Source organism: Alternaria ethzedia, assembly GCF_023757985.1.
Source record: "Alternaria ethzedia strain BMP 0044 chromosome Unknown scaffold_2, whole genome shotgun sequence".
NCBI classification, from domain to species: domain Eukaryota; kingdom Fungi; phylum Ascomycota; class Dothideomycetes; order Pleosporales; family Pleosporaceae; genus Alternaria; species Alternaria ethzedia.
In genome coordinates this window covers 1,169,154-1,196,979 of record NW_026056195.1, presented here as the reverse complement: position 1 = coordinate 1,196,979, position 27,826 = coordinate 1,169,154, and the positions used below count along the sequence as shown (strand labels likewise).

Here is a 27,826-nt window from a genome sequence, read left to right as displayed (position 1 = left end):
GATATCTGGACGATTATATGCATAGGTTGACGAAAGCGCTTCCAAAGTTGTTCATGCAGGGACTGCGGGAAGGACAAAGGGGTTGGGTTGGGTGAGCGACGCGCTGACATCGGCCCACTTTTGCGCGTTCTGGGGCACAGCCGGACTATGCCTGATTGGGCTAGCGGACGAATCACATTAATTACTGCCGACCCGCGCGAAGTTGCATCACATCGTCTCTTCAACACCAGTTTGGTAGCCCCACAGTCATCATCTTCTATTTCCCACTCCATTATTGTGAGCGTAGCGCTACGTACTACTGCGGCCATCCCGAACAATGATCTGCGAGATCTTCTCCGCTAATGCATAGATGGTGCTTTGAGGATGGCCAGGCGGCAGGAATGGAAAAATACTGGCGTCCACAACACGAAGCCCATCTACCCCAAAAACCTTGGCCTCAGAGTCGACGACGTCCATCTCATCAACTCGCTCGCGAACACCATCTCTGAGTACGCTCTTGCCCATTCGGCAGGTCGAAGAGGCGTGCCATACTGTGATTGCGCTGTCTCGGATAACTGCAAGAATCTGCTCGTCGCTGTCCTTATCGAGGCCTGGGTACGCTTCACTACCCATGTATTCTAGTTGTGCTGCAACTTCTTTAGTCTCAAAGATTTCGCGCATCCTACGGTACCAGGCGATAGCGAGCTCTTGATCGGCTGGATCAGACAGCCAGTTTGGGTTGATGGCAGGCGCAGCGAGCGGATTTGACGATTTGAGTGTGATGTTGCCTCGCGATAGCGGTGCCACCATGGCTCCAAGGATACTGACATACTTCTTGCCGTTCAGAGGCTGTTGCGCCAGGGGATAACGGAAATTGCCTGCGTACGCGTCGGCAGCGATGTATTCTACCTCGGGCCAGTCGTCAGGAAAGGTTTCTAGGGCATCCAGTGTGCTTTGGCTGAGTTTGTCGCGAATTCCTTCCACCTTCGACAGTTTTTCCCAGCCCAATATGTCGGCAGCATAGGTAAGTAAACCCTTGGCTCTCGTTGTGTACTCAACAAGCGCATTGACCAATTCCAGAGGTCTGAGAAGTATGGAACCTACAGTCTTGAATTTGACGGAGTACGAAGGACCAAATAGAACGTGATCCCACATGTTCTGACCAACACCTGGGGCTGAAACGACCTGGTCGATACCATGCTCCGAAAGCTGATCAGTCGGACCAACGCCCGAGAGCATGAGTAGTTGAGGAGACTGAAGCGTTCCTGCACTCACTATCACCTCGCGACGAGCCTTTATGGTATACTTTGCCAGCCCAACAAGGGCTGACACTTCGACTCCATTTGCTTTAGGCCTGGCAGAAGATTTGTCGAACAAGATTCGCCGCGCTTGTGTATGGGTAAACACCTTGAGATTGCGTGAGGCCTCGGAATTGGCTTGTACGGCGTGTATATAAGCAACCGACGAGCTTCGCGTCTGATCGCGGGATCGGATGGTACTCTGCGACCATTGGTACCCGAGCAACTTTCCGTTGTTGAAGTCAGTGTTCTCTTGGATACCGAAGGCCTTGAAAGCCTTCTCGAGGTATGATGCCCAGATCGAAATCCAGTTTCCGTAGCCAACCTGCACAGGTCCACCGCTATTTGAAAAGCTGGATGCATCGTAAGTCGTCGTGATGTTGTCAAGCGACCGCTCTCCAGGGGCAGTGAAGGTCACTGCTTTGTTGAAGAATGGGGTAAGGTTTGCCATGGTATAGCTCTGGTCATCAACCGCATCCGCCCACATCTGATAGCTCGCCGTGGTCCCGCGGTGGTAAACCATGAAGTTCAAAGCACTGCTCCCACCCAAGCATTTGCCGCGAGCATAGTGAATTCGACGATTGTTCAGCTGCGGTTGCGGCTCCGTGGCGAAACCCCAGTCTGTCGTCGGTACCATGTCGGCGAGGCTCGCTCCGACTCCAAAAAAGGATCCTGCTGGAGTGGTGCCCAAGACCGGCTTCGCGATCTCGTAGAAGCCTCCAGCTTCGATTATAGCAACGCTGAATCCTGCCTCGGCCAATCTTACGCCAACTCCAGCACCTGCCGTCCCTCCTCCAACGACGACATAGTCGAAGGTTTGCTCGCCGCCTAGTATTCCGCCGATAGCACCAAGTGTACCATCAATCAGTCCATCTCCCTGAAGAGTTGATCCAATGGTTTCGAGAATGGGGTCGAGAATGGGGTTGCCGGTTTGTGCGAGTGTTGATGCAACAAGGGAAAACAAGGCTGCCCGTCGTGTAAGAAGTCGCGAAAGCGGCGCCATGGTAGTGGAATGAAAGAACCCCTCCGCGGACACAATGGTCTATGGGGGAACCAGTTATTAACATTTTACCCACATTTGACGTGCGCCATCTACGTTCTCTAGTCGTTCGGCCGTGCATGAAACTTAATTTTCACTGTCGACTAGGTAAAGCGAGTTGTTGTACGGTCACCTTCGGCGCTGTGGGCAGCGAGTCACGCTGATTTCCCCCTGGACCCATGTGCGAATCAGGGCCGTCCCTAGCGCGTGCCTTATTCTAGCAAGCGCCATACAATTAGAAGCCGCCTCCATGTCTATCGCATGGAGAAATACACGCTTATGAAGGAGATTTGTTCATGGGAACATTGGACAGACTTGCAGCGAATGTGTCTAAGGGCTCTTCATGCTGCTGTCTCTTATGGCCATTCGCGCATTCTGCTCGCGAATCTGGGTGGCAAGATCGACCCCTAGGCTCTTGCACGTGTGCCTCCCGAGGCTCTTGACGATCGCTTTTCGTCGATCTTTCTACAGAGTTGCCTTAGTCGGCAGTGCTAAGACGCCGTCCACTTCTAAAGCTAGAACTACCTCTTCGGCCCACTTGCAAATTGAACGAACCGAAACAGACACTATGTCGGCCCGCCTCCAAGGTTTTGCGCATCATCCAGCATCGCCTAACCATGCCTAATGTGTTCAGGGGGATAGATTACATTGTTCACTTTAGGCTTGAGCGAAGTAACATCAAAGCTATCGCAATCATACCGTATACCAAAGTACCATCTCAATGACCTGCCCGAAGGACCAAACCGAAGTCTGAGTCAAAGGCGCACTCCATTCACTCTGCTTGAGCGAAGTCGCTACTCGCAATAATACCGTCAATAAGCAGCCCGAACGAGGACCAGCCGCAATCAAAGTCAAAGGCGAAATTACCCATCTGAAGCAGGGAAAAATCTGAAAAAGTCTGCGGACTACAGTAACATAAAAACATGCAAAGAAGGTGACCTAACGTTGATGTAGAGTGTTCTGATCTTCCCCAGGTTGACGTGCAATCTATTCTTTCTCAACTTCTGCCAACGTACTTCTACTCAACATGCCTTCTTACATCCCCCATCTTCTCTGCCTTCCAACGCATACCCGAAATAGCCATCGCTATTCTAAGCGACACGAGCGTTAACAGGAATAACAGCATGCCCACTCCTGGGTACCTCGCCCTCTCCATACACGACCTGCTGGTTCGGCTTCTCGATAGTCTGGTGAACCTTCATAGCTATAATCACATTCCACGTTAGCCTCAACTCCTTTCATCCATCTTCGTGCGACGAAAACTTACTCAGACCATCGCGCTGGGGCTCAAGCGAGAAAGTGTCGGGTGTGCACTGGACGTTGTAGACAATGCCCTTCTCAACCCAGGTGCACTTTGACTCGAGACCATCGGGGTATTCCTCGTCGACGTAGACGGCGGTGATTTCGAAAGACACGACTTGTTGGCTGACGTCCTTGTAGGAGCGGGTTACGTTCCAGGCGGCTTGGATGGGGTTGCTGGCGCTGACTGCGGCCGCAAGGGCGAGGGTGATGGCGGGAAGGGTGAAGTGCATTGTGGTGGTTGGAATGAATTTGTCGGTTTATGGGTGAGTGTTAGGTGAGTTGGTTCGGACTTGAGATGAAAGCGTGGGTGGATGGCAATGTAATGAGGATGTTGTGGTTATATATTACAACCCCTCGTATTCCGACGTCAGAAGTATCCACGTTACTTCGTAACCTCAACGTCGAGCTCGGTGGTATGTGCGTTGCGTTGACTAACGGGCTGGCGATACGAAGACATGGTGGGATGGGTACATGGGTACCTTTGTCAAGAGACGGTGAGGGTGCGCGTTCATACTTGGCACCTGGAAGATGGCGGTCTGGTCGATTCGTTCATTGGAAGCAATGGACAATGTTAATCAAGCCTTCGGTGAACACCCCAGAGCCTGATGCACAGCTGCAACAGATCTCTTGATGACTGGCATTATCCGACCAGTTCAAGAAAGCAAGCGACGCCATCATCACTGCTAAGCATTCGCGGAAGATACGGGTGTTGCGGGGACCTGCAGGGAGCGTTATTCCCCTCATACACATACGGTAAAGTGCGAAACATATCTGCTCATCGGATTAGTGATCAGACCCAGGCTTGATCCTTTAAATAGGACTTGTTATAGTAGCCGGCCCGATAGAACGAATGATTACTCCAGAGGGTCTCTCCCGATGTCCTAATAGTAGGTCGGTCCACGGCTTAAGAGACGTTCCGGGTGCCGTATCCCGACCCACTTACACACGCCACTCCCGTGACGCCACATGGCGGTGACAGCACCTTCTACTCTTCTGCAAACTCCAATGCATTGAATCGTGGTATCTGAACATGAGATGCCGGTCGTCCTTAGCAAAGTCGCGTATAAAAGATGTTGTCTGATTTCGTTTCTAAACATAGTATCTACACGAATAAGTCTACACAGCAATAGCCACAAGAAGAACAAACACATGTCGACTTCCTCCCATCCACCGCCAGCTCAGCCACCTACCTAAAGACTCAGCTCCCACAAGCTCTCCTCATCGCCTTTGCCGCCACTCTTGCCAGCACTAGAAACCATAGTCATCTCCGGCTCCTTGGTCGTCGAAGACGAAGTCGGTGTAGGTTTAACGACCGTCGGGGCGGGCCAGTTAAATCCTGAAGACCAGGCTTTGGACGAAGTTGTCATCGATGCGGTACTCGAAAGAGTAGAGGAAGTAGTCATCGATGCAGTGCTCGAACGAGGCGGCCAGTTGAATCCAGAAGACCAAGCCCTAGACGAAGTAGTAGTCTTCGACAAGGTAGAAGCCGGCGCAGTGCTCGAAGGCTTCGGCCAATTAAACCCAGAACTCCAAGCACTAGAGCTCGTGCCATACCACTTCTCATCCACATCAACAGACACTTCCCGACCCTCCCTCGCCTCAATCTTTTGCCCCTCCTTCTCGGGCCCCACGTAATCCATCTGGTAATCGCGCTGCGCACCAGCTTCATCCGCACCCAAAAGGGCTGCCGAGTACGCCAGATACCACGTACGACTCGCGCCACCATCAAGCTGCTCGTTGAAATCGGGGTTGGCGAAGAAGTCGTATGAAGCTTGCGGGTCGAACAAGGCTTGGTTGGCCTTGAGGATGCTCTTCCATCCGCCTTGGACTTGCTCGGCGCGGCCGTTGCTGAAGTACGTGTCCCATTCTTCTTGGACAAATTGCTTACGACGAGTGTACGCGGAGGAGGGGTTGAGCGGGATCATGTGGATGCCCTCGATGTATTCGATGTTTCCGCCAAAGTACGTGGTGTGGTCGATCTTGTTCTCGAAGAGGATGCCGGTTGCTTTGTTCTTAATGAAGCCAGCGGGTTGGTTCTTGTTGTCGGCTTCCATGAGAAAGTAGTTCTTGATACTGCGCGCTTGGACAGCGAGTTGTAGATTTCCTCGTGCCTCCATATTCGCGTCCTGGATGATTCGGCCCCACATCTTGAGCGCGTAGGTGGCGAAAGTGTCTTCCGAGGTGGATTCTTGGTCTTTGCCGTCGCCGGATTCGTAGAGGCCCTTTGCCCAGGAGTGACCGTGGAACCAGTCGAAGGAGCGCTGGAAGGGGAATTCCGAGTCACTTACGGGGTTTGCAAAGTCGCGGACTAGGTTGTTGACCCAGGCTTTGTTGCTACCTTCGCCGAGCCATGTAGGGTCGAGATGGCCGATGACGGCAGCGGTGTAAACGAAGTACCCGTAGTGGAAGTGATGATCATTGTATAGCGTGTTTCCAAAGTCCAGACCAAGATCTCCGGAGTAGCTGGCGCGTGACACGACACCCTTCCAGACCTGATCGTAGACAAGTGGTTCGGGCTGCGTGTTGTTGACGAAAACGTTGAAAGCGTCCTTGAGGCGACCTAACCCAGCGGAGGCGTATTGGCTGTTGCCCGTCATGGTGTTCATTGTGTAGATGATGGCAGCAAACTTGGCCAGTCCTTTGCCGGAGTAGTACATGCTGTTCAGTGAGGTCTGCGGAATCATGTTCTGGCTTAGCTCAGCTATGCCAGCTTGGTTGATGAGCGCGAGGGCTTGGGCGTTCAGATTGATGTTCTCCGAGCCTCCAGCTGCGCTGGGGTTCTTGGCCCATGGGGCAAAACCAATACTGTCGGGCAGATCGTTCTCCACCATTGTCATCTTGTCGGAAACAATAGCTCGTGCAAAGCCCTTCGTCGTGGTGACTAGTGTGATGTCTTTCAAGGCGGCCGCAGTTTGTTGGTCGAACGACTCGACATGATGAGGTAGCGCGTACATCAGCAACGGCCGCTCCGTTGCACCGCCTTTGGCCCAACTTATTGTATAACTCCCGAAAGCCCCGTTGACGTTCCCGGATATAGTGCCATTGACTGGGTATACACCGGCGCTATTGTCAAATATGCCCTCTACTGCCGTGCCTGATGGATTCTTCGTGACTTGGATCTTACCGACAAAATCGGAAGGGCCGGTGATGGTCTCACTATTCTCTAACACGAAGGGAGGTGTACCAACAGACCCGTCCGAAGTGGCATAGAGAAGCCAGTGCGACCCATCGTTGAGTACGATCCGATACTTGTGCGTGATACCATTGATCAGCGCAACGTATTCCAGGGACAAGAAGAAAACAGTGGTCTTGATGACTGGCGTCGCTCTGTCGTAAACGGCTGTCATCATGCCCATGCCCTGAACAACAGGAAGAGACATCATGATGCGGGTACCCTGGAGGTTGTTTGGTCGCAAGTTCACATATGTGGAGAAGGCCCCCAAACGTGAAAGGGAGAGATATGTGTCCGCCTTTAGTTCTTTTGCGGACAGTATGATGTGTTGGATACCGAGCGGTGAGATGAAGAATCGAGTGTCATCAGCATTTGGAACAAAAGCAAATCTGTCCCGAGTTGTGTGACTAATGGCAATACCTGAGATGGGTAGAAGTTCATGTCAGTATGCGCCTGACATCTGCGTATGTTTTTACGTACCGTTTGGACCACCATCGTTTCGGCGAGCCCACGAGAGAGAGTAAGGGTGTGTCCAGGTCGGGAAAGATTGGCTACCAAGGAAGAAGTTGGCATAAAACTTGTTCGTCTGGGCCGGCACGTCTCTGTCGTCGATGTTCTGTCTCTGAACGGGGTGGTCTGCTCTGGAAGGGATAGCCGACGGAATCACTGCGCTCGCAATAGATTGGAAGATGTTTGACGAAGCTGGATTGAAGGGCGCTGTGGGACCAGGCTCAAGAGGCGTTTCATCGGGACACAGTGGCTTGGTGGCTGTTGTAGTGCCTGGGCCATCGACTGGATCCTTCGTGAAACCACCCGAAGGCAGGCCCGTCAAAAAGCTCTAGTCATCGTCAGATTCTACGTTTTGAACCCGTTCTGTGAGATGGTAACGTACACCGGTATTGGATGGTTCTACAGTGGGAGAGGCCGACTGCAGCGACGTAATAGCTGTGCTATAACTTGTAGTGACCGAAACGTCTGTCAAAGTGATCTCGCGAGCCGCAACTTTGGCTGGCCCTCTTCTTACTTCTCCTACCGCGGGCAGGCTGCGAACGGAAGAGGAAAGATAAAACAAGGCCAGAAGGAAAGGTGTCAGCTTCGCCATGCTGACAGCTAAAAGCGTATAAGTGCACGAGAAGTTAAGACAGGGATAGTAATCCAGACCAGGCGAAGTACGTGAATGTCCTTGAATCGTGTATGTGATGAAGGAATGTGTCGAGTGATGGACAGTGACCCGGTAAAGATTGCCTTGCTGCAGAGCGCGGCGAGCTATATAACCTGGGGAAGCAAGCCATGAGGTACAGTACCGTAGCGTCAATTACCGGGGGATGGCCATCCATATTCAGTATAGGAAGGTCGGTTTGTCCCATCTAAGACATCGACCTAAGACGTGAACGGTGGATACTCCAAACGCGGGGAGATTGCCCAAGTAAGTCCCTCGGAAAGTACATGCATTCGCCTGGTAGCACATACGGCTCTCGGGTACCTGAAGCCTCACCCCGCCGAAGGTCTCGCGACCAGTTCATCGGGTGCTTGAGCGCACAAATCGACCGTGGCGCCCGGGTCGTCCCATAATGCTCTGACTAGTAACCCTTAACATATGGCGATATACGTTCTTGCCTCAGACAGTGGATCTGTGGAGTTGTGGTAGTCGATGGAAATAGGGCAGGCTGTACAGCTCAAGAGCGCTAAGAGTACACACATCGAGAAGCTACACGTTTGTCAGTAGATGCATACAGTATAGCTTCCATAGATGTGGTATCGTGGATTCTTCGCATGACCAAACAACGTGCCCCAAAACATTTCCAGGCCTATTCGAGGGTTGGTAAGGAAGAGCCAGAGCCCGGCACAGATCTCCTAAAGCGTTGGTGGGTGGTTCCAAATGATAGCAAGGTGCGCGCGAGGCTGACTGCCTCGACAGTAGACGTAAGACCATATACCCTTGGTAGAATAGAAGAGGGACGGGAACGCTGCACCTGACCTGCGTGTTTGACACCGTATTTCCCAACTCGGTGTGGTGCTTCAGCCGCATGATCATCGGAGCAAGGTATGTTGATTGAGGTGTGTGAAGAAGATGATATAGAGATCTGCCCGTTTGTCAAGTAAAGTGGCAGTGCTGCTATGTTTTTCATAGCTGGAATCGATATGTCCAGGATGTTTGGCATCGTCGCAGCACGCTCGTGATGTAATCCTTGGTCCGGCTCGACATACCCAACAAACGCAGATGCTGCGGACATAGCCAGGAAATTACCGGGCGCAAGAAGCGTCGAACACGAGATCTCAGACTACCGAAGCCAGCGCCGGGGTCTCGGTTGTCGGTCTCGAGACCTCGGTGGGACACGCGCCATTCGTCCCTGTGGGGATTTCTGCAGTGTGACAAGCGCACATGGTGGAGAGACGAGGCTGGTGTGCACTCATGGATATCTGGAAAGGCTTCCCCGGATGTTGCGCACGCGTTTCAGGCTTTCGCATGATGTGTGGCAAAGCCATGATGGCAGAATGGTGCAGATTGGTGATGCACAGAAGGGTGGCGAAGATCACATGCAAGAAACACATCGGAGACGCTGCCCCTTAGCCCCGTTGAGATGCACGGCCACATTGACGTCACGAACCTACACGCCACTTCCTCTATCAAACGATGCTACTACGTTCACATACACTGTAACAATCTTGAATCTACCCACCTATAAGCTCTACTACCTCAAATTCAAGACATCGTCTACAGAAAAGTACCAAAAACCTCCCTCAAAGCTTCACACGACCTACACCCTCCACAATGGCAACCTCCCATCCAAACGAGCCACCACCCAGCTACGAAGCCGCCATCTTCGACGCCGAACCCTCCCAGGGCATCCACCGCGTCTCCACCGACGGCCCTGCAGCCCGCACCGAACGCAATGGCATCCCACCTGAGCGCCGCCGCTCCATGGAAGACGAGATGCGCGCGCTTCCTGACGGTTGGGTCCGTAGTTTCGACCCAGAGACCTCGCACCAATTCTTCGTCGACACCAAAGCCGATCCTCCACGTAGCATATGGACGCACCCCTACGACGACGAGCAGTACCTCAACACTTTAACTCCCGAAGAGCGTAAGAAGCACACGCGCATGCACCGAACCATGACACTGGAGGACCTCACAGCTGAGGACTCTGACGCGGAAGACCAACTCCCTCCACGACCTACATCGAAGGGTAAAGGTGCTGCGGCACCTGGAGAACCAACAGGCATACACAAGTTTTCACGGAAGCTGAAGGACAAGATCACGGGTCAGACGCATGAGCAGCGTGAACAGTCTCGATCTCAGCGTGCGGAGCAGGAACGGCAGGCGTATCTTCAACATCTGCGTACAAGACAGGCTCTGATACGTGCTATGGAGACGGGGCAGCCGCAGTTGCTGGGCAAGGACCGTCAGGGCAGGGATGTTTATATCGAGCCGCCTCATGGGCCGTATGCTCCGAGGGGAGCTTATGGATATAATCCTTATGGTGCACGCCAGTTTGGAAATCCTGGTGTGAGGTATATGCGTCCTGCTGGGCCGTACGGTAGGCCGTATGGATACGGCTATGGCGGTGGCGCCGGCCTGCCCATTGCAGCTGGTTTCCTTGGTGGCGCTATGCTGGGTGGTGCGCTGTTCTAGTAACGGAAAGCATGGAGGCTTTGACAAGTTTCCTCTTTTGTACATAAAATATCCCTAGTAACGATTGACGAATAACAATGATTGCATCATCCTCTCTCTGCTCGTGAATAAGCATGTAGTCTATCACTGTATAGTCCAAATTGCTGAGGCGAAAACATGGGGTATCATATTGCAACTCCTAGCCTAACTTCAAATCACATTCTTAACCACTTCCAATTCACCTCAAACCAGATATATCTCTCGACATGGAAGTAACACGATCCTCAAGCTCCTTTTTCTTCTTCTCAAGTTGACGCGTCTCCTCTTCCTCTCGCCGAAGGTCTTCCTCAGTCAGCGCGACTACTGGCTCGGGCTCCTCTTCGAGCTCATCCATATCCTCCTCCGCGTAGTCACCTCGCGAGCGGTTCAGCTTGCCGAGCTGAGCTTGTTGTTCGGCAAGTCGGTTTTCGTAGTATTCTAGCGAGGCGGAGACTTGGGCGTGTCGTTGGCGCATGGCTGCGATTTTGTCGTGGACGCCTGGTATGGGGCTATCCTCGGTCAGTTGGGGATTGCATGTCTGACGTTGATTGAGACGTACTAGACCCCAAGAAGCTTCTCGGCTCCTTCTAACAGAGACTCCACGTCAATCTCATTCTTGTTGCTGCCGTTGTACATTCTGTAGCCAAGACCAGAACCCGCTCCTCCACCACCTCCTCGGCGTATTCTCTCTACTAGCTCATTGCCGAGAACTGCTGCTACAGCCGTGTTGCGCCTTGGTGCTCTTACGGCATTCGCACCGCCGCCGCCTGTGCTGGTGCTGCCGCCTCCATTGGGGTTGAAGATGGTGTTGCGCCTGTTGGTAGACGGAGCTGGTTCGGCATGCTTCGGGGCTGCGGGTGGTGGAGGAACGGAGAATAGTGCGCGTTCGTGAAGTTCGGTGTCTCGAATCAAGCTCGTGATATCGTGGTTTTGCAGTAACGCGTTGGTGAAGATCTTGGGCGGGGCGAACCTGGGGGTGTTCAGTTGGAAGCTATCGAGGGTGAAGGACGGAAGACCCACGGCAACTCTGCAATCGACGCTGAGCAGAGCGAGATCTGCTCTAGGTGTGCATCCAGAAGTGCCATGCCGAGATAGAGTGTATATCGAGTATGCTGGGGTGACGCGGGGGTCAACAAGGGCGCGTCGGTGCTCGATAACTATTCCCCGATGTTCCGCCGCGCTGGCGTCAGTGAAGCTGGGAGCTCAACCTCCGCAAAGCATCAACACCACCCTCACCACCCACCACTACCCCCATAAACACCCGCACCTTCCGTCCCCCCACCTCCACGTCAAGAGCGACCATCATGGCGGACAGCATGGAAGGCGTCGTCGTCGAGGGCGAGCAGCCCAAAACCGAGAACGTCGAGCAGAAGGCGATTGCTGGTAAGTAGTCAACATGCCTTTTACCTCAAAGTGCCCCTGTACCAACTGCACTACCTCGTGGCCGGTCCGCAAGATGTGCCCCAATCACATCATCGCCACCGAGGTCGCGGCGTGCAAGTATCTGTACCAGCGTGCTGATCCGACGACGACAGACATCCGCAGCAACTTTGTGCTCCTCGAGCGAGCCGTCGCCCAGTTCGATACCCGCTTCACCCTACGCGCCCTCCGCTCCATATCGTCGCTCCGCAAGAGGCTCACCGACCGCGTGCTATGCTCTGTCATCATCCTGACGTACTCGCCCAACAACGCCACGGCGCGCAACTTCATCGAGTACATTGGCATGGACGGCGAGGCGATACAGAGCGTCGTCTCCCAGTACAAGGAGGAGGTGCAACTTAACAAGAACAACACCAAGGAGCCCCTGCCCGAGGTGGACGTATACATAGCCATTCTGATACAGGTACGTTTGGTGACGGCAGCAATGGTTCATATCTAACGGGTGCAGGTATATCTTTACGATCAAAAGGAGTTTGAAGAGGGTGCCGAATTCGCCGAGACGCTGGTAGACAAGATCCGAGAGCTCAACAGGCGGACGCTGGACTCGTTAGCGGCCAAGGCCTACTTCTACTTCTCCCTCTTCCACGAGGAGATGGACCCCAAGCCTCCGTCCAAGCAGTCGCCCGTCATCAACATCCGCGGAAAGCTGCTCGCCGCTCTCCGAAGCGCCGTGCTCAGGAAAGACCCCGACACGCAGGCGTCTGTCACCACCCTGCTGCTCCGAAACTACCTCTCGACCGCCGACATCACACAAGCCGATCTCCTCGTTGCGCAGACACAATTCCCACCAAACGCCCCCAACAACCAGGTCGCGAGGTACCTGTACTACCTCGGTCGCATACGGGCTATCCAGCTGTCTTACACTGAGGCACATGAGCACTTGATCAGCGCCACCCGCAAGTCGCCCTCTGCCCATTGCGCGACTGGCTTTTACCAGGCCTCAATGAAGCTCCTGGTAGTCGTTGAGCTGCTGATGGGTGATATCCCCGAGCGCGACGTCTTCAGCCAGCCCCGTCTGGAGCGTGCCATGGAGCCCTACTTCCGCCTGGTCCAGGCAGTCCGTGTCGGTGACCTACAGGGCTTCCTGAAGGTTGTGCAGACATCCTCGTCCGTCTTCCACCGTGACGGCACCTACACCCTGATCCTCCGTCTGCGCCAGAACGTCATCAAGACTGGCATCCGCATGCTGTCGCTTTCATACTCGCGCATCTCGCTCCGCGACATCTGCATTCGCCTTGGCCTCGAGAGTGAGGAGTCGGCCGAATACATTGTTGCCAAGGCTATCCGCGACGGAGTCATAGAGGCTTCAATTGACCACGAGAAGGGTTTCATGCAGACCAAGGTCGCTGGCGACATCTATGCAACCCGCGAGCCTGGTGAGGCATTCCACGAGCGCATTCGGGCGTGCTTGACCCTGCACGACGAGTGCGTCAAGGCCATGCGCTACCCCATGAACCAACATCGTCTGGAGCTCAAGAACGCTCAGGAGGCACGCGAGAGAGAACGCGAGTTGGCCAAGGAGATTCAAGATGGCGACATTGACGAGGACGATGCGGCTGGAGACTTTGAAGGCTTGTAGAGGCATTACAGCTTGGACGATCATTTCGTGAGCGTGTAAGATAGCCGCATATGGGCTGGCATTGATAGAAGTTCCCGACAATGTGGGACAAACATCTTAATGATGCATGAATAGACCAGATCCGAGACGTCATGACACACTATCCACCCACCAGTGACATGTGACAGTGCAGATGCTACAAGAGTCGCTAATCTGACGGACGGATCCATGCAGCGCATCCACGCGAGTGCTAGGCCAGTTGCAGCAAGATTCCGTGAAAGGTCTCCGCAGCTTGATCCAAGGCCCAACGCTCCCGCCCCACAGCAGCTCAGCTTCCCAACGTCACTACGCGATTGCCCGCGCGTCTCCTCGCCGTTTGATCATCCCACCATGTTTCACTGCCGCAGCCATGTAAGTCGTATCCCACAGAGTAACGCGCCCCTCCACGTACCCCCCAGCCCAAGAACGCGTCCCTAATGCCGTCGCTCAGGATTGACGTACCCCGGCGACTCCGGCGCGCCATCCTCCTCAACGACCTCGCCCTCGTCCAACGCATCATCCGCAACAACCACAAGTACCTGCGCAACCCGGACTTTGACGACCGCTCCAACACGTCGCTGCACCTCGCGGCTAAACATGGCTTCACGACCATTGCCGAGTTCCTCGTCGACGCTGGCCATGAAGACGGCATGATCAGCAGGAACAACGATTGGGAAACACCTCTCATGCTTGCGGCTTCGGCGGGCAAGGAGGAATGCGGCGTTTACCTCGCTAAGCGCTTCCCTGAGGCGGTGGATTGGAAGAATAAATCTGGGCTCGATGCCCTCATGCTGGCGTGTCAGTCTGGTGCGGGGACGCTGCATCTCATTCCCACGCTCATCCTCCACGGACCGAATTTACTCTCCGCGAGCGATTTACAAGGCAACACAGCGCTGCACCATGCGTCTGCGGCGGGGGAATTAAAGGCCCTGAGGATGCTACTCCAATACGGAGCCAATCCGCTGGCGAGTAATAGTTATAGTTGGACACCGGTTCATTACTCCGCGACCAGCGCCGCAGAAGCGTATTTTAAAACGCTTATCATCGAGTTTGAGAAGAAGAAGGCGGAGGGAAAGCGGGCGGTTAAAGAGAGGGAACGCCAGCGGACGGCGGGTGTCAGGCTGGTTACTGATACTGAGGGGCTGGGCAGTCCGGGCGGCGTGGTTATGCAGGGGAGTGCTGCGACGGCGGCGGGTGGTGCTGGAGGCGGTGGGGTGGAAAGACAGAGTCTGGAGAGACAGAGTATGGATAGACAGCGCGCGAGAGATGATGCTGCCATTGCGGGGTTGCCGGCGCCGGGCGTCATGGATTGGAGTCCAGTGGAGAGGAGGAGGGCTATGACGCCTACGGAGGGGAGGGGTTGGACTTTTACGCCGGATGGGTTTAGGCCGAGGGCGGAGACGGGGGAGAGTATTTAGGGGTATTGGGTTTGAACTTTGGCGTTGAGTACAAGCATCCATCAAGGAGCATTGGAGTGGACATCTTGTGCTATGGCGTTGTAGGTATGTGGTGTTGGTATTTGTACGATCAAGTTTACTCATTCTTATCTCTACCCAACACCTTTGGTCGTTCCTGCGCGTTTGCGAAACTTGCGTTTCCTAACACTATGTCCTCTAGACACTCTGAGTTCACAAGTCTGCGAAACAGAATCAGACATAGTACACCGAAGCAAACCGAACCCTATCGAGGAACAGCCCCTTTCCCCCTCTATCCCCTCCTCCAACCCCTCGTCATCTTTGTTCCCTCCTCCAAGTCTCCGCCCCATCACACGCCCTCACCCCCCTTCCATCTCCTCCTCTTCTCTCCCATGCCCGCCTCGCCGCTCCTCCATCTCCATTTCCAACCCAGCATCCATTCGTCCCACTCCCCTCTCTACCCCCCTCTCCATCCCCCTTCCCATCCCCACCATTCTCAATCTCATCCTTAAAAACATTCCTCCACCCCCCACACCCCACCTTCGCATCCGCATTCCCCATCCTCTCCCTCCCTTCCAACCACCTACACGCCGGCCAATGGTACGTGCTGTATTCTTTCCCGTAGAAACGCTCGTGGACACAGCCTGCACACTTGTGCTGGTAGATGAGTGCGTCGAAGAGCTGCGTTGGGTATTGGCCTGGTTGGGTGGAGAGGCCGGGGGGACGGGTCGGGGCCTTGTATGTGTGTTCACTAGGTATGATGGGTTGGGACGATGGTGATGGTTGTTGTTGTTGGAGAGTTGGCTGGAGAGTTGGTTGTAGAGTTGGCTGGGGATACTGAACTGGAGGTAGAGGGCGAGACGGAATCTGCTGCGTGGGTAGAGTCGGTGTCGCACAAGTGAGTTGTGGTATGTATGAACCTGGGCGCAGAAGGTGGGATGGTACCTGACGGGTGGGCGGCGGGGGTGCTGGGTAGGTTGTTTGTGGACTGAAAAGATGTGGATGCGTGCGGATAGTCGGCGGTGGTGGCGGTGGTGGCGGTGTCTCGAGGACAAGAAATGGCGACCCGGAGACCACCATGGTGGGTGTGTGGGTGGTAGAATTTCTTGTATGGCTGGGTTAAGAGCGTGTTTGATATTCTTGCTGAAGACGGGAATGATGGTTTAGAAATGTTGTTGGGTGATGAAGTATCTTGCTGAATGGGGAATGCATATTCGAATATTGTTCTGTGCCATCGTGCTTTACTGTTCTTTCCAACTGCGCGCGGTAGCGAAGGAAGGCTTGGTTCAGTGTGTCAGTGAGGTAGGTAGCGACAATATAACGGAAACTGCAATGAGTGCCATCTCAGTGGCCAGTTCTCCAAAGGATACGTCAGATCCAGAATAGTAAAATCGCACACGTGGATCAGATGATGGTTTTCTCGATACTTGCAGGCTGGATTGATGACAGCAACTTCCTAATTCGCCGCCGCAAGTACGATTTTCACTGTGGGGGCTTTGTCGTTGTCGCTACCAAGGTTGGTGTAGAAGGTATTCGGAATGCTCTGTGCAGCTATGATCAGCAGACCAAAGGCTACAGAGAGCGCGATAGCAGGCTCATGTCCTCAGGTGATGGGGAGTGAGCATCTTTATACACGCCATATTGAAAAGTTCCAACGTTCGCGAATGTGTGTGCATCCGGCACCTGAAGTCGTGTCGACAGGCATCAAAGAACGCGATATGGACTTTCCATCGTGATGCGAGAGATGGCCAGTGGATTGGAGCATGGAGAAGGGATGGTAGAATATTGCGAGCCTAAACTTCATTGGGAGTAGTCGCTACCTCTTCCAATCCGAGGTCATCAGCATCACCCGTGGACCTAGGCACGAGGCCGCTCGACCACTTCCTGTTTTAGCATATCCGACGTCTTGCGGATATATCGCGAATAACAAGCCTTAGGTTCCTGGGTACTCTGTAGATGGTCTGCGCTGCACATGATACATTTCCAGCAAGCCTTTGCGACGTCATCTCGAGGTCACTGAACGATAAGATTGCGATGCTAAACTGGTCTTTTCTGCGGTACGCATCCGTCTCATTTCCTAACTGTACTCAGTGGGGAACGTGGATGCCTAGCTCCGCATCAGTATATACAAAGCTCGAGACTCATTGCCGCCAACGAAACTCGCATGCGATGCCTGAGGTTCTCCACGCCATCGATTCCTTGCACTTCTCCGCCACGCTCGTACCAAATAGCGTAACGCGCACGAAATGTAACTTGGCGTTGCGCATACCATCTGGCATACTTGAACATGTAGCAGCAACATCCATACGCAACCCTGCGCATTCACGTTTTATTGCGACAACGCGTGTCCAAAACCATCTTGAGCTCTTTTCTCCATCACACCCCCAAAATGCTCCTGAAGATCGACCGTCTTCCAGTTACGTTACTCTGAAAGCCCGTATCAAGCTGCCATATGACAAGTCCCAAAGAACTCACTGTTGTACTATGCCGTCTACCTGCTCGAAGTGCATCTCAATCTTCGCTAGCCCAGTCTTATCGGCTTGCATACTACCTACGCCTTCTAACATCGTAACACACTAGATATTGTATACAAGTTGGACCCGAGTAAGCAGTATCAATGTGTGTATCCGATGAGACAAGTGTAGTTCCACGTTCGAGTGAAACAAAAACTGGACACGAAAGAATCGAACAGGGGCTGTCCTTACAGCACTCCCGAATACCGCGGCATCCACATGACACAGCGCAGAGACGTGCATCACGAAAGAGGAGCAGAGCAGTACAACCTCCGTAGCCCACTACCCCATTCGTGTCGACCTGACCTCTTCACGATATTTATCTCTTGATAACACCTAAAGGCGCTTAATCGATCCTGTATTCCTACTCTGTCCACTGAACCGCGCACTTGCAGCGACATTAACACCTCAGTCTGACCGCACCGAGAGTCAGCCTTAACTAAGCAGGGAATGCATGTCAGTATCAGGATAAGGTCGAAGGATGGATGAAGGGTAGGGTGTGGGGTGTCAGGGAAGACAGGAGACCCTTTGAACGGTACATGACAACAGTGGAGGTTGATGGCTACATGACATTCTCTAGTTGTATATAACAGAATAGGGACTCATGTAGCCTTTGTGGGGTATCCGGGTAGGCAGGCGGCCCCTCAGATGCGGCATGATGACAATGAGGTCTGGTAGCTACATCACACTCACACGTTGCAGATAACATAGCGTAAACCCATGTAGCATATGTGGGATCGATAAGCAGACACAAGACCGCTCGAATAGGACATAATGATCGTGGTGTCTGGCGACTACATAATACTCCCTTGTCACAAACAATACATCGTCCACCCATGTAGCCTATGTGGGGTAAAGAAGTAGACAGGAGACCTCTCGGACAGGGCATGATAAGCGTGTTGCCTGGCGATTACATGACGCTGTTACATCGCAAATGATCTATCATAAAACTACGTAGCCTGTGTAGGGTAACTGGTAGATGAGAATGACTTTCTGATACGGATGATGACGGGGAAAGCTGGTGGCTACATGACACCCTCGTGTCACGAAGGGTAGATCGTAGACCCATGTAGTTGATATGAGGTGATTAGAAATGTAACACTAACTCTCTCAAACGGATAATGGTGGTAAAACGTAAGGGCTACATCACATTGGCACGTTGGAACTGATGAGACCGTGGGCCCATATGGTCGGTATGGGGTCGTCAGATGTGTAGTAGTGATCCTCTTGGACTGGCGATGTGGGTGGAGCGTAAGGGCTACATCATGATAGCACGTCGCAACTGATGAGCTCGTTGGCCCATGTAGTTAGTATGGGATCATCAGATATGTAGTAGTGTCCCTCTTGGGCAGGTGATGAGGGTGGAACGTAGGGGCTACATCGCACTAGCACTTCGCAATTGATGAGCTCGTGAACCCATGTAGTCTGCACGCCGCATCACTTTTCGAGTAGTCTTCACCGAGGACAAAGCAGAGGAGGTGTAATTTTGTGTGTTTTGTGGTTTGCATTTCATGATAACTAACTAATGTGAAGTCCGTAAAGCAAGCAGAAAAAAAGTCAAATGTATTCCCAGAAACGCCGAGTGAGAGCCAAAGCAATCTCAGAAACACCCCGATAAAAAGTCAAAATAATCCCAGAAACGCCGTAAACAGGTAAATGTCAAAAACGCCCTCGCTCCATGCTAGACCGGTATTTCCCTGTCCCGCCCCTGATGCATGCCCCATGGTCGCTTGTCGTGAAGGTGAGAGTAACGCCGTGTGAATGCCCGCCCAATGCCGATGCCCGCCGTAAAAGTTCATGAAGCCGTTGTTGTGATGTGTGATGTAGTTTCGAGTGTGGTAGTGTCGTGATACGATGAGAGCGGACTAGAAACGTTCCTACTGCTCAAAGATAGCGGTAGTCCGGTGCGCGAGACCTGCGGTTGCGACCGCGAGGGTTGACGGGCTGCCTGTCGTACGCATCGTTGGGGTCTTGCTGCCCTTGCGCCTGGCCCTGCGCGCTGCCCCATTGTCCTTGTCCTTGTCCTTGTGTCTGCGCTTGTCCGCCCCATCCAAACTGTTGCTGCTGAGGTTGTTGCTGGCCGTACTGTTGACCGTACTGCTGCTGGCCGCCGTAGCCGAAGTTCTGCTGGGGATACCATTGCTGTTGCGGCATCTGCTGCTGTTGCTGCGGCTGGAAGCCCATCTGGTAGCCGTTCTGGAAGCTGTTCGGGAAGCCCATCTGCTGAGGCATACCCATTTGCATAGGCATACCCATCTGCATTCCCATGGCGCCCATCGGTGTGTTCTTGAGCATCTCCATCTGTTGTATAAAGTCTTGTTCCATCTTCGAGGCGGGGTCGGCGGCTTGACGCATGGCTTTCGGCGCGGTGGGAGGCTTGATGTCTGTGGGAGGCTGCTTGCGCTTCTTTGAAGAGGTTGAGTCAGTATCGGAGACTTCGTCAGCCGCTGCAGTAGTAGTAGCAGTGGCGGAAGCAGTTGTTTCGTCATTTGCGACAGAAGGAGATGCGGTGTCAGTAGCAATTAATAGAGAACTTGTTTCATTTGTTGATGCGACTGCCTTTGCTGCCTTGTCTTTCTCTGCCTTCTCAATGTCGTATTCCCTGAGAGACTTGACCATGTTGTCATCGGCGACGAGGTCATCCATCAAAACGTCTTCCTTCGCACAGTTCGGACAAATTAAGTCACTGTCTGCAAGCGCATTGTCGATGCATTCGCGACAGTACGTCTTGCCGCAGCAAGGGGTTTTGACTGGGTCGACGAATCTCTGATTGTCGAGCGGACATTGCAGACCGCGTTCAGCAAGCTCTCTGCTTGCTGCATCAGCGTTGGCGGCTTGTTGGCGAGATATATTGGTCTTTTCCTGGAACTTATTCCAGGTCTTGGTATCTGCCATGACCTGAACATACTCTCCGTCGGCGTTCAACATGATGCCCTTTGCAGCTTCTTCGTCGACTGGCTTTTCAACTTTCTTCAAGAAAGATTGAGGAATTCCAGTAGTACGTTTGGCTTGGAAAACAGGCTTGAAATCGGGATCGTCGTTGGTTGGGCAGGCTTGAATCCAGTGGCCCTTGATGTTGCAGCGCCGACAGACATAGCCGGGTGGGGGAGGATGTGAAGGGACAACAACATTCTTGGAGGCATTTTTTCGATAGACCGGTTTTGCGTTCGAAAGTGCCTCTTTCTGTGCATCCCAGGCAATTGCTGATTCGGCCAAGAATGCGGCTTCAGGATCTTCGGCATTTTCGATATGACCACCACGTAGAGAGGGAACTGGCTTGGATTGTGAAGAGATTGCGCGTGAAGGCGCTTTGCCGGTGACGTAGCGGGCAGCTCGACCTTGTCCTCTTGGCGCAGGACGCCGAATTGCTATGATTGTGGATGAGCGCGGGATTAAAGTGGTATCGTCCTTGAGCTCAGAATTGGGTTCATCTTGCGGGAAGATGTGCAAGTTGAAATCAGAGCCATCGCCCAGGCCGCTTGCGCTGATGATCTCTTTCTTGAGCTCGAAAACGCTCAAATCGGTGCCGTTGAAGATAATGCGCTCGCTTTCCCTTGAATTCTTGAACTTGTAGAAGATTGATGAAGTCATTGTTGTGATTTGTGGTGTGGCTTCAAGTATGTGGTGTGGTGAGAGAAGAGTGTAGAGTTGATGGAGGAGAGAGGAGTTCAGAACGCGAGTTATTGCTCCGCGCGCACAGGCCACTCCCGCGCACAGGCCCCTGAACGCATCCATGGTACGATTTGCCGGCGCTACACCGCCACACCGCCACACCCCTGACCCCTCTGAACCACCAATCTACCAATAATATAATTTGGTATACTCCTACCAGATTTTCGCTTTGCAGACTACAGCGTATCAACACATTTCAAATCTCGATTAATAATACACTGAAGTTCGTCACACCCCGCCATACGGTTGAGTCAGAGAACAGGCCTGCAGCCTACATCAAGCTGAAAACTAGCGACTTGGATGGTCCAAGGTCGATGTAGGCCCCACGCTGTCCAGGTTTTGCACTTGGATTCACTCGATGCACAGGAAAACCGGAGCACCCTGCAGCCTACATCGAGTTGAAATCTAACAACTTATATGGTCCAAGGTCGATGTAGGCTCCAGGCTGCTCAGGTTTTGCGTTGGATATGGCGCATCAAGGCGTCGCTATGTCAAGTCTATAGCAAGTACTCAAACTTGGGTTCACTCCATGCGCAGGAAAACCGGAGCATCCTGCAGCCTACGTGGGTCTCAGAACGAAAGTCTTGTGACATCCCGATGCAACGTAGGCTCCTGGGTCTTTGAGTACTTCCATCTGCTATAGGCGGCGTTCAGCTTCTTCCTGGAATGAGCTGGATTCCAGGTTACTAATGTTCCCAAGGATAGACACAGCTCTCCAAGCGGTTGGGCCGAACCTGGACATCTTGCAGTCTACATTGGTCCTGAGACGAAAGTCTGCAAACTCTTGACGCAACGTAGACTCCTGGGTCATCGACTTTCGTTGCCACCATCTAAACGATTGGACCGAACCTAGACACCCGGCAGCCTACATTGGTCGTGGAACAAAGTTTGGCAAACTCTCGACCCAACGTAGACTCCTGGGTCATCGACTTTCTACACAACCGTTCAATTGATTGGACTGAATCTGGACACCCTGCAGCCTACATCGGTCCCGAGACGAAAGTCTGCAAACCGCTGACACAATGTGGACTCCTGAGTCATTGACTTCCATCACCTGCTATAGGTGGATGTCCAGCCCTTCCCTGGACTGAGGTATATTCTTGATTACTCATTTTCTAAAGATAGTCACATCCTTTCAAACGGTTGAACCGGAACTGAAGGGCCTTAGGTCATCCATGATACCAGGATCTGCATATCAGCCTCCAGGAAGAGACTTCGCTTTTGGCTCAGACTGGAACCTGGTCGTGGTTCGGGCGGGAGCATTCCAGCCAGAGATATCTCAAGTATAGTCGAGCATTTCTGGCTTACAAGGACCAGACTAGACTCTAGAGGTGTTCGGCATATCATCGGAGGGAGAAGTGCAACCAACAGTCACTTGAGGGGACTCAGATCCTCCATTTTGTTTGGGTCTCGTCGGCCCAGAGCTCCGAGCCATTGACATCTTCCGCAATGCGTGCGCAAAACCACGCCCTAGCAAGAGATATCGCAAGCATTCTAGACGATACCGAACAAGGGCAGCTTGGGCGCGTCGTCAGAACAACAACTTCGAATAGCAATACTCTAGAGGGAGTCACAGGCTCCACTCAATCGGGGATATGCTTCGCAGAGAGCCCAGCGATTTTCAAACTCTGCAACGCCTAGCATGGTCATACGACGAGGCACTCCCGAACGAGAATATCACAACCATTTGTGACTCTGCGAACCCGAAGTATGAAGGCCTTCGATGTATCAAAGATTCTAGATGCCGACCGATCATCACACGAGGACGTTGATATGGCTGTATTAGTTGGTTTATTTGCGACGTGCTGTTGGAAGGCTTTCATCCGAGACTTGGCCGTTGAATGCGTCTACAGGTGGGTGGGTGACACCGAAACCCTGACAGGTGACATGCGGCGAAAGGTTCCCGAGGTCAATTCTTATGTTGAACAACTGAACAGATATTGCAAAGCTAGCCATAATCAAGTGATACGTCTTTGATGCGGGTGCAGATGCGTTCCTGAAACAATGCGTGATTGACGGGTGAATGATGTCACCCATAGAATGCAGTCAGCTTTCAAGCCTCACGAAGATTTACCTCACAGTCTTTGACCAGTTCATACAGCTAATGGTCCCTATTGTTTACCTCAATGTTCACAATTAATTTGTCCTGTACCTGACGACCTTTGTTGATGGTTCAACACCTTCGGGGCGGAGTCTGACGTTCGCGATGGCACTAGGGACCGGGGACCGTGGCGCATGCAGCTGCAGGGCTCTTCGTGCACTTTCATCCTTGGCCGATCGAAAGCCATTCCGTACTCATCAATTGCCTTCTTTGCCTTCTTGTTTGCGCCTTCTACATTTAATTCACAGCAGCCGCATCGCGCCTGCTTCCTTTGTTTACGCGCGTCATCCCGATTGGCATGCTGCTTGGCCGAGTCTCACTCGCCGCCTGCAAACGAAGCTTCCTTGCGACACCTTCACGCACCCTACCGTTGTCCGCATCACGCCCGCGCTCCCTCTTTCACACGCAGCACCTCACGAGGCTGTCTAGCTCTAGCGCACACCCCCTCGGCAAACGCTCCCTCCACACGTCGCCGCCTATAAATACCTCGCTGCCAATGGAACAAAATGGAACAAGCAAGCGCAAGCAACCGCCAACCTCGCCCGCAACCGACCGCCCAAACAAGCAGATCAAGCCCGAAGTAGACTCGCACACCTCGAACGGCGTCATGTCGCACTCGCCCGACCTGGAGGAGCCCATGGACGATGCGCGCAGCGAGTACAGCGCCCACAGCTCCCCCGACGCCCTCCCGTCGTCAGCGCACATCACCGCCGTCACGGGGCAGGACACGGCAGAATGGCAGCGGACGATTGAGAACGTGGTCAAGAGCGTCGTGTCGATACACTTCTGCCAGACGTGTTCGTTCGACACGGACCCGGCCATCAGCTCAGAGGCGACGGGCTTTGTCGTCGACGCCGAGAAGGGCTACATCCTCACCAACAGGCACGTTGTCGGCGCCGGTCCTTTCATCGGCTACTGCATATTCGACAACCACGAGGAGTGCGACGTCCACCCCGTCTACCGCGACCCCGTCCACGACTTCGGCATCCTGCGCTTCGACCCCAAGAAGATCAAGTACATGCCCGTCACCGCCCTCAAACTGCGCCCCGATAACGCCAAGGTCGGTGTCGAGATTCGCGTCGTTGGTAACGATGCGGGAGAGAAGCTCAGTATCTTGTCGGGTGTCATCAGTCGGCTGGATCGCAATGCGCCCGAATACGGCGAGGGCTACTCCGACTTCAACACCAACTACATCCAGGCGGCAGCTGCAGCGAGTGGAGGATCTTCCGGCAGTCCTGTCGTGGACCGCGACGGCTTTGCTGTTGCGCTGCAGGCCGGTGGACGTGCTGACGGTGCTGCGACCGACTACTTCCTGCCGCTAGACCGACCGCTACGTGCTCTCGAGCTCATCCGCCAAAGCCAACATGTCACCAGAGGCACCATTCAGACCCAGTGGATACTCAAGCCGTTCGACGAGTGCCGGAGGTTAGGTCTCTCGCCTGAGCTGGAGAAGGAGATCCGCACTCAGTTTCCCAAGGAGACAGGCATGCTCGTAGCTGAGGTCGTCCTTCCTCAAGGGCCTGCATCTACCAAGGTCGAAGAAGGTGATCTTCTCCTACGCGTCAACGGAGAGCTGCTTACACAGTTCGTCCGACTCGATGCGATCCTTGACGACAACGTTGGCAAGACCATCTCTGTAACCATACAGCGTGCTGGGGAGAACATGGATGTCGAGCTAGACGTTGGCGACCTACATGCCATCACCCCCGACAAGTTCGTTTCCGTCGCAGGCGCTTCGTTCCACGACCTCTCATACCAGCAAGCGCGTCTTTACGCTATCTCGCTCAAGAACGCAGGTGTATACGTCTGTGAGGCAGCGGGCTCCTTTAGGTTCGCTGACGGCTACACATCAGGGTGGTTGATTCAGGAAGTTGACAACCAGCCAACACCTGACCTTGACACTTTCATCCAAGTCATGAAGAAGATCCCCGATCGCAAGCGAGTGGTTATGATGTACAAGCATCTGCGCGATCTGCACACTGCGAACACTAGTATTACTTCTGTCGACAGGCATTGGCATGCAAAGATTCGGGTAGCAACACGTAATGACGAAACTGGCCTGTGGGACTTCAAGCCCCTCGCCGATGCCATTCCATCTGTGCCCCCAGTTCCTCGCCGTGCGAACTTCGTCAAGATGAGCTCAAGCTATCCCGAGGCCGTGGACATCGTCCGCAGCTTCGTTCGCGTTCATGTCTCTATGCCTATTAAGCTAGACGGCTTTCCTAAGATGAACAAACAAGGTTACGGTCTTGTTGTCGACGCCGAACAGGGTCTTGTCCTCGTCTCGAGAGCAATTCTGCCATATGACCTTTGCGACATCTCGTTGATCATCGCTGACAGCATCTTCGTCGATGCCAAGGTTGTCTTCATGCACCCATTGCAGAACTATGCCATCGTCAAGTACGATGCTTCTCTTGTCAACGCCCCTGTAAAGACACCCAAGTTTGCCACCGACTTCATCAAGAAGGGAGCCGAAACCATCTTCTTCGGCATCAACCAGAACTTCCGACCTGTCGTAGCAAAGACTGTTGTCACTGATATCACCACAGTCGCGATCCCAGCCAGCGCGATAACACCGAGATACCGCGCGACCAACTTCGACGCCATCACCGTAGACACCAACCAAGCCTCGCATAGTGGCTCTGGTGTGCTCGTCGCGGAGGATGGCACCGTCCAGGCTCTTTGGCTTTCATACCTGGGCGAGCGGACATCACACAGCGGCAAGGATGTTGAGTACCACCTCGGTCTTGCGACACCCAACCTTCTGCCAGTGCTCAACGAGATCCGCGGTGGCAACACGCCCAAGCTACGCATCCTGAACGTCGAGTTCCAGACCGTGCAAATGAGCCAAGCCCGCGTCATGGGCGTCTCAGAGGAATGGATCGAGAAGACCGAGACAGCCGACCCAGAGCGCCACCAGCTCTTCATGGTCCGCAAGGTCGACTCCGGCCACGGCGACGGTCTCAACGAAGGCGATGTCCTCCTCACCCTCAACGGCAAGCTCGTCACCCGCTCACCCGATCTGGACGTCATGTACAACAACGAGTTCCTCGACGCCGTCGTCGTTCGCAAGCGCGAGGAGAAGACCATCAAAGTCTCCACCGTCGCAACCGAAGACCTCGAAACCGACCGCCTCGTCAGTTTCTGCGGCGCCACCTTCCACCGCCCCCACCAAGCCGTGCGCCAACAAATCAGCAAAATCCACTCCGACGTCTACATCTCGTCGCGCGCCCGCGGCTCCCCAGCCTACATGTACGGCCTCGCGCCCACCAACTTTGTCACCCACGTCAACAACGTGCCCACGCCCAACCTCTCCGAGTTCCTCACTGAGATCAAGAAGATCAAGGATAACGAGTACTTCCGCATGAAGGTTATGACGTTTGATAATGTGCCGTGGGTTGCGACGATGAAGAAGAATGAACACTACTTTCCTACTATTGAGCATGTGAAGGATGCAAGTCAGCCGTTGGGCTGGAAGAAGATTATTCATGAGTGTGGGGATGGGGGTGCGAGGGAGGAGATGGGGCCGGATGAGTTGGAGGCTGAGGCGGGGGAGGAGTAGGTAGTGTTTGCTAAGGAGAGCAATGGTTGTGAGCTGTGTAAGATGTAGCGTACGGATGATAGAAGTAACAGAGAATCATGTATTCATTCATCTGGATTCATTCCCAGACGTGCTCTTTGAGACCCTCTTTGGGTGATACATAACCCCAATCCAGTCCAAATCCAGTCCCTTCCCCAAAGTATGAAAAGAGACAGTCCCTCTCACACTGCCTACACCCCTAGTAGAGCATGCCATGTGAATCACTCAATCTCATATCTGCTGACAGACATCCCCAACGCAGACCCAGGTAGCGCACGGTCCAGACCCCTCAAAGTTCCTCCTCCAGCATCTCCTCATCTACAAGACCCTCCTCTTCCTTAACCTCCTCCTTGACCTCAACCTTCTTCTTGCGACCCCGGGGCGTAGCTTTCTTCTTTGGAGAACCCTCAGTCACATCCTCCTCACACTTCCCATCTTCACCGCCGTTACCAGCACCAGCATCAAGGTCAAGTTTGCTCTTCCGCTTCTTAGGCGTAGCTTTGGGCTTGGCCTTGGGTTTCTCGGGAGTGCCGTCGGTAGTAGTAGCAGCGGCAGGGGCAAAAGCTTGACCGTTCTTGATCTTGACAATGTCGTCTTTGTGCTTCTCCTTGAGTCGCACGAGGAGTTTCTTGCAGGAGATGATAGAGCGGCCGGCAGGGATGGGCGCGTTCTGGTGGATTGTTAGTTCTGGGATACATTGATGAGTGCGGATTTGGGGTTTGAGTTGGTAGCTCCTGTGTGGCAGCTAGTGTAAGAGGGAGAAGGGCACTCACGCCGATCTTTGCATCGATCTTGCCTTCGTTCTCACAGAGGATGATGAGGTATGCGATCTGTGGTATGGTTAGCTGGGGCGATTGGGATTGGATGGGGTGTAGAGGTGACGTACCTTCTCGCCTTCAGACCAGGCGGCACCGCTTGCGCCGGTTTTGTTGGGGGTTTTGGGGTCGGTGTCTGACATCTTGGGGATGTTTTCTGGATTTTGTGGGAGGTTGTGTGAAGGTGCTATACGTCTGTGGCGTAGAAGTGGATGTAGTGTGGAAGAGTTAGTTAAGAGCAGGAGGCGGTG

The 27,826-nt window shown here is 53.5% G+C and overlaps 10 protein-coding genes across 10 annotated transcripts; 4 read left to right on the top strand and 6 right to left on the bottom strand.

Annotated features, from left to right (window-relative positions):
* Window positions 1-288: 288 nt before the first annotated feature.
* On the bottom strand, window positions 289-2,280 carry J4E87_001200 (uncharacterized protein; the record flags this gene model as incomplete). The annotated part of the gene is made up of 1 exon (XM_049372847.1): window positions 289-2,280. One exon carries the CDS (start codon window positions 2,278-2,280, stop codon window positions 289-291), a length of 1,992 nt encoding a protein of 663 aa, XP_049237505.1.
* A 1,127-nt stretch (window positions 2,281-3,407) lies between these two features.
* On the bottom strand, window positions 3,408-3,848 carry J4E87_001199 (uncharacterized protein; the record flags this gene model as incomplete). The annotated part of the gene is made up of 2 exons (XM_049372846.1): window positions 3,408-3,520; window positions 3,584-3,848. The coding sequence occupies 2 exons, from the start codon at window positions 3,846-3,848 to the stop codon at window positions 3,408-3,410; spliced, it is 378 nt and encodes a 125-aa protein (XP_049237504.1).
* Window positions 3,849-4,808: 960 nt separating this feature from the next.
* On the bottom strand, window positions 4,809-7,285 carry J4E87_001198 (uncharacterized protein; the record flags this gene model as incomplete). Its single annotated transcript, XM_049372845.1, has 2 exons — window positions 4,809-7,013; window positions 7,280-7,285. 2 exons carry the CDS (start codon window positions 7,283-7,285, stop codon window positions 4,809-4,811), a joined length of 2,211 nt encoding a protein of 736 aa, XP_049237503.1.
* Window positions 7,286-9,563: 2,278 nt separating this feature from the next.
* On the top strand, window positions 9,564-10,424 carry J4E87_001197 (uncharacterized protein; the record flags this gene model as incomplete). Its single annotated transcript, XM_049372844.1, has 1 exon — window positions 9,564-10,424. The coding sequence occupies one exon, from the start codon at window positions 9,564-9,566 to the stop codon at window positions 10,422-10,424; it is 861 nt and encodes a 286-aa protein (XP_049237502.1).
* Window positions 10,425-10,641: 217 nt separating this feature from the next.
* On the bottom strand, window positions 10,642-11,527 carry J4E87_001196 (uncharacterized protein; the record flags this gene model as incomplete). The annotated part of the gene is made up of 3 exons (XM_049372843.1): window positions 10,642-10,951; window positions 11,002-11,412; window positions 11,463-11,527. 3 exons carry the CDS (start codon window positions 11,525-11,527, stop codon window positions 10,642-10,644), a joined length of 786 nt encoding a protein of 261 aa, XP_049237501.1.
* Window positions 11,528-11,746: 219 nt separating this feature from the next.
* J4E87_001195 (uncharacterized protein) lies at window positions 11,747-13,461 on the top strand (the record flags this gene model as incomplete). The annotated part of the gene is made up of 3 exons (XM_049372842.1): window positions 11,747-11,825; window positions 11,978-12,285; window positions 12,331-13,461. The coding sequence occupies 3 exons, from the start codon at window positions 11,747-11,749 to the stop codon at window positions 13,459-13,461; spliced, it is 1,518 nt and encodes a 505-aa protein (XP_049237500.1).
* A 455-nt stretch (window positions 13,462-13,916) lies between these two features.
* On the top strand, window positions 13,917-14,897 carry J4E87_001194 (uncharacterized protein; the record flags this gene model as incomplete). Its single annotated transcript, XM_049372841.1, has 1 exon — window positions 13,917-14,897. The coding sequence occupies one exon, from the start codon at window positions 13,917-13,919 to the stop codon at window positions 14,895-14,897; it is 981 nt and encodes a 326-aa protein (XP_049237499.1).
* Window positions 14,898-19,291: 4,394 nt separating this feature from the next.
* J4E87_001193 (uncharacterized protein) lies at window positions 19,292-20,998 on the bottom strand (the record flags this gene model as incomplete). Its single annotated transcript, XM_049372840.1, has 1 exon — window positions 19,292-20,998. One exon carries the CDS (start codon window positions 20,996-20,998, stop codon window positions 19,292-19,294), a length of 1,707 nt encoding a protein of 568 aa, XP_049237498.1.
* Window positions 20,999-23,676: 2,678 nt separating this feature from the next.
* On the top strand, window positions 23,677-26,742 carry J4E87_001192 (uncharacterized protein; the record flags this gene model as incomplete). The annotated part of the gene is made up of 1 exon (XM_049372839.1): window positions 23,677-26,742. The coding sequence occupies one exon, from the start codon at window positions 23,677-23,679 to the stop codon at window positions 26,740-26,742; it is 3,066 nt and encodes a 1,021-aa protein (XP_049237497.1).
* A 307-nt stretch (window positions 26,743-27,049) lies between these two features.
* Window positions 27,050-27,718, bottom strand: J4E87_001191 (uncharacterized protein; the record flags this gene model as incomplete). The annotated part of the gene is made up of 3 exons (XM_049372838.1): window positions 27,050-27,430; window positions 27,534-27,590; window positions 27,647-27,718. The coding sequence occupies 3 exons, from the start codon at window positions 27,716-27,718 to the stop codon at window positions 27,050-27,052; spliced, it is 510 nt and encodes a 169-aa protein (XP_049237496.1).
* Between the last annotated feature and the right edge of the window lie 108 nt (window positions 27,719-27,826).